Source organism: Gymnoscopelus microlampas, assembly GCF_963454915.1.
Source record: "Gymnoscopelus microlampas genome assembly, chromosome: 6".
Taxonomy (NCBI): domain Eukaryota; kingdom Metazoa; phylum Chordata; class Actinopteri; order Myctophiformes; family Myctophidae; genus Gymnoscopelus; species Gymnoscopelus microlampas.
The window spans coordinates 21620615-21631633 of NC_139943.1; the positions used below are offsets into that span (position 1 = coordinate 21620615).

General features: G+C 39.2%; 2 protein-coding genes across 2 annotated transcripts; both read left to right on the forward strand.

Moving 5' to 3' along the window:
• Positions 1–613: 613 nt before the first annotated feature.
• On the forward strand, positions 614–10654 carry LOC311046905 (hatching enzyme 1.2-like; the record flags this gene model as incomplete). The annotated part of the gene is made up of 7 exons (XM_084059484.1): positions 614–647; positions 2722–2775; positions 3034–3186; positions 8882–8999; positions 9679–9857; positions 10349–10430; positions 10528–10654. The coding sequence occupies 7 exons, from the start codon at positions 614–616 to the stop codon at positions 10652–10654; spliced, it is 747 nt and encodes a 248-aa protein (XP_083915610.1).
• On the forward strand, positions 3843–6130 carry LOC311047871 (hatching enzyme 1.2-like; the record flags this gene model as incomplete). The annotated part of the gene is made up of 5 exons (XM_084060820.1): positions 3843–3864; positions 3947–4064; positions 4506–4684; positions 5297–5378; positions 6004–6130. The coding sequence occupies 5 exons, from the start codon at positions 3843–3845 to the stop codon at positions 6128–6130; spliced, it is 528 nt and encodes a 175-aa protein (XP_083916946.1).
• Positions 10655–11019: the final 365 nt, after the last annotated feature.

Here is an 11019-nt window from a genome sequence, read left to right on the forward strand (position 1 = left end):
GTTTTGGTTTTCTTTTCTCTTCAGATGTTTTGATGTCATATTTTATTTGTGTTACTACTGGGTAATGACAGATTCAACCAGCTGGAAAAGGTTATAAGCATGGGGAAATGATAACTTTGAATGTGATACTTTAAGAAATGTACATTTCAGAGTATCGGCCTTTGGAAACTATTTTGCGCCTGGTTTTGTATCTCTGTGTTCAAGAGACCTTTATTCATTCTATTGTGAATCTCACACTTGTTTAGCAAGACAGTTAAGGTAAGGTTATGAGAGAGATTACGGCCCACAGGCCTCAGTTCTTATCTTATGCATTCAGCATTTATTAAAGGCTGCAGAAATGTTCCGCCCCAGAGGAGAGCTGTTTAGACCCTTGGCATGAGAACATCTCTCTCAGGTTTGCAAACATTATTATTAAAAATCCACAGACAAGTTGTTGTGGCTTTTTATTCATTCTTCTCACACTTGAGTAACGGATAACATATTCAGAAAGTGTTTTCCACGCAGGTTTACAGCTGTAAAGAAGTGGGTGAAATTATTTTTCATATGAGAACAGTCCTGCTTTAAACTCATTATGTAGACTCACTATATTATTATTATATACAAGAACCCAGAAATGAGTCCATCAAAGGTGATCGACAGATCTACTGGTGCTGGTTGACCGTACGTAAATGTTTGGGCTGGGATGCTTTACAGCAGTGGCATACTTTACATGGGTTGCTGGGTTAAAACAGTGAAACCAAAGTTTCTTGCTTTCAAAATAAAAAACGTTCTTATTTAGGCTTAACAGCACACACGAATAGCGCCACCATGAGGCTGATTTGAAAATGTTCAAGTGGCATTTCTTCCTCCACCGGGTTGGGAATGTGCATGCAAAATTTCACGGAAATTGCACGCTATGTTCATGATTTGTTTAATGTCTATGATACTGTGTACCGATTTAGGGGATTTTTGGACAAAATCTGTAAGAGTACTGTCAAAAAAATTGTTTTGCACTTAGCTACAAAAGGCCCATGTGAAAAAAATGGGGCAGTGGTTCTGAATTGGCATCCAGGGAGTGTGTGCACAGTTTCGCTGCGATCAAGGCAACAGTACGGACGGATGGACAGGGTGCAAAACATACGTGTAGACAATAAAACAGAGCAGAAAACTAGTCCTGGCATGTAATTTAGAGAAATGGCTGTATTCATGTTATATTGCCTTTGATGGAGGTTCTCTAACAAAACAAAAATGGATATGTCACCGTATTGATGTAGTGCAAGTGACAGAATTTACTAGGAATTGATTCTACTTTGTTTGTGTCCGTTTTTTGTGCTAGAAATTTCATTTTTAGACCTTTTACATCATACAATGAGCATTAATGGATTAAAGATGATCGACAATATGAACTAACTTAAGCTATAAAACCCAAGGTTGCATGGGGAGCATTGTCTCTGCCATCTCAAAAGAATAAACCTCAGTGCACGCGAAACTCCTTCCCTTGTCAGATGAAAAGTGTCTGTTGACTCCATGTGTATCAGAGGATACATGTGGGTGTCTAAAGTACTGGTGAAAAGGAACAAAACACACAAAACACAGCTGTTTTCAATCATGTGGCCTGAAAATCTGCCTTTAGGATTGTAGAGAAAACCAGTCCAAGTCCATGATGCTACTGCTGAATGTGCAACAGGAAAAGTACCACACAGAATCATTGACGTGTCACTCGTAAAACCTTTGTTTACCTGGGAAGTTGTATGAGCACAGATGCTCTTCTAAAGCGGTGAGGTGTTTTACTTTCATAGAGTTACAAACATCACACCTGGGCATTCTACTGCAGGAACAGCTGAGCAGGTCCACTAGTGTAATTGTTTAAGTGCCTTGCACAATGGCACCTTGAGAGAGCAGAATGGACGCATGCTTCCCATTCGTTGATTACGAATTCTCTTAGTCAAGCAGCTGCCCTGAGACCATGCATTCACACAAGATTAGAAAGGAATTTTCTCCTTATTTGTAAACTTTATATGGGAATACACAGAATGGCATCAAGGTGAAATATTCTTATCTGAATGCTGAAATGTTTTTCTGCTCAATTTGTTTTCCGTCTCGCATCTCAGTGACCTCATTATCCAAAAAAGGACAATTTTCCGGTCCACATCATGCTATATAACACAATATCAAAGGACTGACCTTGCTTCTTTCCCTCTTTTTAGACGAACAGTAAGTATAACTTCAAACACAGAACTCTTTTAACATTAACGTCTCCTTGTTTGTACTGTAGGTAAGATATGTTTGTTGTTAATTTATTGTATTCCTGCAGGATATATTGGTTAACATGGCTTTGTTGAAGTGCATGCTGGGACTTTTGGCTCTGCTTGTAGTCTCCACCTGGGCCGAAGAAGAGGTGAGCGTGGCTTAGTGGCGCAACTAATTATTAATTTCATAATTGTTTAGCCACTTAAGCCCTACATTTTCAAAAATAGCCTCCTATTACTAGTTGTTTGTTTGTTTATTTATTTATTCTAACTAGCCTATTTGTTTCCTTATGTATCTACATATGTATGACATCTGGTGATCCCACTCATGTAAGTTCAAGTGTTTACCCCCCAACTAAATACAGTATACTGAATTAATGAAATGCACAATACCATAATTATGCAATTACAAAACCACTACTGTGTTTTTATGCTTATTATAGTATAAAATACATAATATAGATTCATATTTATCATGTATCATTCTTTGTAGGTCTCAAGTCTCTGACTGTCTCTGAGCGGATTGAGAGAGCCAACAGGGATATCGGTAAGACATTTTACAGTTAAACCAATAAGGCCAACATTCTGTTGAAATGTATTTGTAATTTTATATCCATGTCAGATGGATTGTTTTCACTGGGAATCACATCTGAAATGTAGTTTAAGAGTGCAACTAATGTAACAGTGTAAAACGATATCTAAGCGTTGTATGCAGCTAGAAACATAAAACCTGAACATGACAAAAGCTCATCAGACAGAAATGCAAAAGCTACTCATGTCGAATGCTCTTGTGTTTTTGTCACAGTTCGTGGTCCTGGTGATCCATATCTGGAGGATGACGTTGCCTATGCCTCTGAAGCTGAGAGGAACGCTGATCCATGCACTTCTAGAGGCTGCATGTGGCCCAAGTCCAGCGATGGCAAAGTCTATGTGCCTTACGTAATTTCTGGAGCATTCTGTAAGTAGTAACTACCACACATTACCTTTTTCAAGTCAAGCACCGCCATTCTGTGTTCATTTAACTCTGAAGTGTACACATAATGGACACATATGGCTCTTAGAGACAGACACGTAAATGCATCGGTATCAGCCAATAATCACCTTGTTGACTGCCATCTATATATCCAGCCTGATCGCCAGAGAATTAGTATACATTGCACGGATTTGTGCACGTCATTCCGTGCATAGTCGCCTAGAAACCCCCAAATTCCGTGCATATGTACGGGGAGTCCCACGGTGGGCGTAACCAGTCGCAACCCGGAAAAACCCGGAAGTAGAGCAGTCCCCACAACCAAATTTACGATTCTGTGCCTATCGGTACGTAACTCAAACGCCGCTGAGTAGGCTCAAGGGAATGTCGCAATGTTCAGGACGGCAACTCGCTCGCTTTAGCTCACTCGGTGGTCCTTCACACGGCGACAATTCCCTTGAGACTGCGCGGCTCCGAAATGGTTTAGTCACAATGGGGGAGATGCGAGGCGGCTATGCACGGAATTTGTGGTTTTCCAGTAGTCTATGCACGGATTTTGAGAAACGTTGAAAAACATTCAATGAGAACGTTTCCTCTGGCGATCGGGTTGCAGCATATATCTGCAACTAAGATGGCATTCACCGATGACAGTGGCCATGTGGCCATGTGACCGATATTGCATCCCCAGATTATTTGTTTTTTTGTAACCATTATAAAGTACCGTATTTCCATTAATTTGCACTTGCAGCCCCCCGTGAGGTGGCCATCATTGCGCGCGGCCTGGAGTCCTATCACGAGGTCTCCTGCATCCGCTATGTCAAACGCACCACTGAGAGAGACTATCTGAACATCCAGTCACTCAGTGGGTACGGACAGAGTTCATAATGTACACAAAATAATTTTATTGTCATCTCCATCTGTTCTTTTTATTGTTGTTTTTTAGTGTTTATTGTTTATTGTTTATTGTTTATTAAGGATCCCCATTAGTCGACACAGAGGCTATTCTTCCTGGGGTCCAGGCAAGATCATCACAATACAAATCATAAAATGCAGTACAACATAATCAATGTTAGTGAACAAAAACACAAACTTAGAGAACAAAATTTACATTAACAGTAAAATGTAAATGAAAAACAAAACAGGTTTGTCTGTCCGAAAACAAACACAAACTCAACACATTTTTGCCCTATAGCGATGCAGCATGTTGTGAGCTTGTAAATCGGCTATTTTTGCTATTTTAGAATGGTCAAGCTGTGAATAGACAATGGCATGTATTGACTCGTTAATGTTCCTTTTAATTGTCCTAGATGCTGGTCCTGGATTGGTCGCCGTGGCAATGCACAGGATTTGTCCCTGGCCCGTTCAGGTTGTGTCTACCATGACACAGTCCAGCATGAGCTGCTCCACGCCCTGGGCTTCCATCATGAGCAGAAACGTGCCGACCGCGACCAGTACATCCGTGTTCTTCTGGAGAATGTCACTCCAGGTGGGCCCACATATGAAGTTCCCTGTATACAGTACAGTATCCATGTTGTACATACGGACACACGCATGTGCACACACACACACACACACACACACACACACACACACACACACACACACACACAAAGGTGAGGACCAGCACTCACAGATCACGTGTCCAGTACACGCGCGCACACACACACACACACACACACACACACACACACACACACACACACACACACACACACACACACACACACACACACACACACACACACACACACACACACACACACACACACTCACACACACACACACACACACACACACACACACACACACACACACACACACACACACATACTCACGAGTGTGAAGTGAGGACCAGCTTTGCACTCACAGAACAAGTACACATACAGTACATGCACACCAATGTACGTATGTCATCATATTGAACATGAAAACAGGTGGACAGGACTGTCCCATAATTGAAAGGTCTCAGGTTTGATCTCCACAACAGGTAAGGTAATAAATCAATCAATAGCCACGCTAGCCATACATTGCTCTAGAAATGAGCATCAGCATCCACAGCTCAAACACATATGGAATGTTATATCTGTCTTGTTTTCAGGAAAGGAGCACAACTTTGACAAGATCCAAACTCTGACCCAGGGAACGACCTATGACTATGGCTCTGTTATGCATTACAGCAAGTAGGTTTCAAAAGGCTTTTACTTCGACTTAGATCACTACTTCTGTTGTGATGAAGTGAGATTTGACTCTGGAAACAATAACGGTGTAAATGTCATGATATATATAAAATATCTCTGCTGTCCGGCAGAAACCAGCTAACTCCAAAATGTTTTTCAGGAAATGACAAAAACAAAAAGTGGAGTTAGGAGGTTTTGCTCATCATTGATAAGTACAACTAAATGGACCTCCAAGCTCACAATGAGGTCAAAAGGGGGTGGAGCCTGGAGTCAGCAAAACCAGCAAACTCCACCCCTTTGGTGAACTTAGCTGATTTAGCAGAAAGTTTGAGGATCCTATGGAGTCAGCTGGTTTTGTCAGAAGCACTTTTTAATACTTTCCATTGGTATTTTTTTAATCAACACACAGACGTAAAGGGTGTTCAATAGCACTGATTTATGGGGGGGGAAATGCAAACTAAAATAAAGTTTTAATAATGCATTCATTTGAGGTACATTTTCCCTAAACAGTACATTCAATTTGTATTTCCTTCATAGCCATCAGTTTTTTTTATTTCCTGTTTCAGTAAATAAGACTGTTTGCCATTTTGTTTCCAAATAGACATACAAGTACAATGTGTGGTTTCAGGTATGCCTTCTCTGGTAACGGCCAGCCCACCCTGGTGGCCGTCCCTGACCCCACTGTTGAGTTTGGCACAGCCACTGAGATGAGCCAGACAGACATTATCAGACTCAACAAGCTGTACCAGTGCTAAACACTCCTGCTGGGTAAAAAGTGAGTATAAGAAAATACATTTAACAACTTTTACCCTGTTGTCCCTATTTTTGGACATGTCAATAGGAAACATTAGGCAAAAAATAGAAGCTCTACAAGCTTTGTAGAGCTTGTAGATCGGCTATTTTCAAATAGCCAAAGTATAAATCAGGCTTAAGTGCAGACTTTTTGTTATTATTGGACTGAAGAAACCTTATTTCAATAGATGAATTACACCTTTGATTTCTGTTTTAAACAGGAGACGAGATGGGGAGTGACAGTAGTGTGACAACTACATAGTGTCAATGTCCCCGGTTTGATTCCAGCTGGAACCTTGTGCTGCTGCATGACAATCTGCTTAACTGCCCTCAATTTAATTAAATAAAAGCAAAGAATTCCTATTAAAACATCTCTCAGTATGTTTCTCAATAATGTCTTTATCAATAAACCTGCATCTGAACCCACTTATGTCTACTTTATTTTATTATTTTTATTTCTCTTATTTTATTAAAGACATTTGTTTCTAAAAGTCCATGATATGGCCTGTTTGACAATACTGGCTCTACAGTGTCAAGAGGTGGATATTAATAATGGCAGCCAATAAGAGTTAACCTATTATTTAAAAAAATGTATAACATGGGCATAACATGCGCAGAAATGAGTCCATCAAAGGTGATCGACATCTACTGGTGCTGGTTAACTATAGAATGTGCAATAAGGTATTATAGTCACAGAATTATGTATAATATAATTATATACTATTACTATTGGACTGACATACACATATACTGATTCATTTGATAGAGAGTATACAAAGTAATTTGAATTGTCAAATTCATCTTGTGGGAATGAACCATCAATGCTGATGAAGACAATGCTGTCTACTGTAAATGTTGGTCTTAAGAAATAATACAATTATATTTTTGCATCGGAACGACGAGTGTGCAATTGTTCATTCTGTCTTCCCTAACATGTGGGAGTGACACGTTTTCCAGCAGCCCTAACTAGGACACATTTTCCAAAGATTAGATTAAATTATGGGAATAGACAAGGTGGCTTCAAGGTGAACTATTCTTATCAACAAGAGTTTTTGTTTTTTTGCTTCCATGGTCTCCACTTGTGTTCAAAGCAGGACTCCAGCATAGACTTTATAAAGCCACCTATAAACTCTTTCCTGGAGTTATCTTGGGAATTGGCTGAGTGAGTCACATTTTCTGACCTCTTTAATGAGTCTTACATGTTACTATATATTTTATCATGGGCACCTACTGTATGCTATGTTTTCATACTTGAACACCATGTCACATTTGAAAATAAAATATGTAACCCTGCAGGTTGTTAGGTTGATATGGCTGTTTTGAGGATAACCCTGGGCCTTCTGGCTGTGATGGTGATGTTCACCATGGCAGAGGAAAATCAGGTGAGTATTGTATTTTATCCTCTCTAGATGCTGATCTTTCTCAATTGCTTTGTATGTCTCCCATTAATGAAATGCTTGTCTTTGCGAACATAATATCATTTTCTCTTAGTACTTGCCTCTTTGCAGTGCTTATGTTAGGTCAGGTGAATTAGTATTTTTTATTTAAATTATATATTTTTCCCTTTTCTCTCTTTTTGTCTCAAAATTTGAAGACAAAATGCTATATCTGTGTATAAGAGAATTCAATAATAAAGTAATTTTTGTTTCTCTCTTTGTAGGACATTAAGTCTGTCTCTGAAAGAATAGAGGAAGCCAACCGTAATATAGGTGAGACAGTATTCATGTCATTTTCTGAGCAGAATGAGATACAGTCAATAAGAAATTGGTGAGCTATTTTAATGGCAGCAACTAGAAAATATCAGATACTAGTCAATATCAGAAAAGCTGTGGAAGCTCATTCTTAGATTAATGTCGTTAACGTAGATTAATGAATTCTCCTAAATTATGATCCCATAGAGCTGTTTTCACCGTTTGTTCTTAATCTCTGTGGTCTGCAGAGCGTGCTCTTGATGGGCCCTATGTGGTGGATGACATCGCCTATGACTCTGAGAATGAGAGGAACGCTGATCAATGCACTTCACACAACTGCAAGTGGGACAAAGCCAGTGATGGCATGGTCTACGTACCATATGTCATCGCAAACCACTACAGTAAGCGACCGTGATTCTCAACCTTTTATATTTCAAGGACCCCCAGTTTTATAATGCATTAGGCCACACACAGACCCGCATTTGATATGATTTTTATCCCTGGGATTGGGACCTGCAAACTAAATCTAGGTATTGTACTTAGTTCAAAGACAAACTCAATGACAAAAGCAGTCATTTATAGAGCCGTGGTTTATTGGAATAATTTACCACTTGAGCTTTGTCTAATAAAAAATAAATTTGCTTTTAAGAAAAAAGTGCAGAGGTATTTATTGGAATGCAGATGACCATACTTGAAGGAATAACTTTAGGCTAAATTAATTTATATAAGTAATTTCGTACCAGTGTTTGTTTTAATCTCTCTTATATTGATGTAATTGCAATGTGAATTAATGCAATTAAATCTGTTTTTATATTGATATTGATGTAACTGTAATTGTGAATTAATGCAATTTAATGTTGTAGTTTTTTTTCATGTGTTTTGTAATATGTTTTTGTGTGGACCCCAGTAAGACTAGCTGATTGCCATGGCATCAGCTTTTCTAATAAACAAATAAATAAACAAACAAATCCTAAGCATTAATTTTAACTCAGAGAGTGTACAAATGGACCCTCATCCTTCCAGCCTCTCGGGAGCTGTCCATTATTGAGCGCGGTCTGCAGTCTTTCCATAGTGTGTCCTGTATCCGCTTCATTCCTCGTAAATCGCACAGAGACTTCCTCCACATCCAGGCCCTTGAAGGGTAATGCTGAGTAGCCATTACAATTCCAACACCATTCAAAGCATTATACACAGATTATATCATCTACTATTCCAACTAGGAATCTACTATTCCAACTTTTGTAGGAATCTGTTTAAAAAACGTTATTAGGATTCCTATGTGTGTTTCAGTGATGTTAAAGGACAACTTTGTTTTTTTACAACCAATGTTTATGTTTTAGATTGTAATTAAAGTAAATAAAAGAGGAGTGTTAAAAAATTTAAATTTACTGCTTTCTATAGTTTTAGCAATTGTCACAATCTTTTTTACAGTGTTTTCACAGTGGGCGGGGGCATTCTGTCCGGTGGCTAAATATGTATTTTTTTAACACATTAACCCACATTAATATCTTTATTATTATTTACAGTAGCTCTTCTAGCCCCCAATAACTCACATCTGGCCATCTCAGACAGCCGGACCTTTTTTATTGTGTAAAAAAGGCATATTTAGCCACCGGACAGAATGCCCCCGCCCACTGTAAAAAATATCGAAAAAAATGCTAAAACTATAGAAAGCAGTAAATGAAAAAAAAAATTACACTCATCATTTATTTACTTTAATTACAAGCTAAAATATAAACCTTGGTTGTAAAAAAACAAAGTTGTCCTTTAAATGGTTTATTTAATGACTGAACTAAATTATATTCCTCTGAAATGTATAGGTGCTACTCGTATGTTGGCCGCCGTTACAATGGACAGACACTGTCCCTGAGCCGTCAGGGTTGCATCTACCACAACACAGTCCAGCATGAGCTGCTGCACGCCCTGGGCTTCCACCATGAGCAGTGTCGCTCTGACAGGGACCAGTACATCCGCGTCCTCCTGCAGAACATCACTCCAGGTGGGCCCACATAAGACCCATGTGACACGCACCTCTCTCGCGCACACACACACACACACATGCAAAGATTCTGCAACAGAAACGTACAGACATAACTGCTATGGCTCGTTGACACACACACACACACACACACACACACACACACACACACACACACACACACACACACACACACACACACACACACAGAGCTATTGTATATTTTGAACACTAATGAAGGGTACAGTTTTAGATATATTGTATAATGTAGGCTTTTCACAAGTTCCAGTTCACAAATACAATTAACTGAAACAAACCAGTAACTTTTTTAAATATCCTTGCCTTCTTCGCATACCTTCAGTCCCTGTGCATTCAGTCTTCACTTTGAGAGTGAATAGGTGTATTGTTCAATGTGTTGGATTTAATGTGGCAGCGGGGCTGTCAGTTATTCATTCAGCGGAAGAATTGTGCCATTAATGTCACTTATCATATTAGTGTCACTTTCTCTCCAGGTTTGGAGTATGCCTTTGATAAGATCAACACTCTAAACCAGGGAACTCCATATGACTACGACTCGGTCATGCACTACCACAGGTTAGTGAATAAACAATGTTATTTGAAACTACTGAAATGCCATTTTTTTTGTGTAAGATAAAATATTGAATGTGCGTGTGGCTTTATGTGATTTCAGATATGCCTTCTCCAAGAACAACCAGCCCACCATGGTAGCCATTCCTAACGCCAACACTGAGTTCGGCAAGGCCACTGAGATGAGTCAGAATGACATCATCAGACTCAACAGGCTGTACAACTGTTAAAGAAACCACATTACATAGCCTAGGTAGTACCTCCACACATGCTTAAAACCAAATGCAGAAACATACGTATGATAGAATAGCAATGGTATATCTAAAAGACATAACTTTATGTATCTGTGCGCATAGTTCTAATTATATTTCTGTTTTTTTCCAGGTGGTTGAGAAAATCCAGGGATAGACCTATGTTGGCAATCGAGATCAGCCAATCAAGCAAGAGTGTTACGGTATTCTGCTGAATCAGTCACTCACTGTAATAAAAACAATTCACCACTTCAATTCGTTTTTTAGTCTTTTGATCTTTCTCGTTAGCATTTTATGTTTGATTAAATGGCTTGATACTAGTTTGCCTGGGGATTCTTGAACTC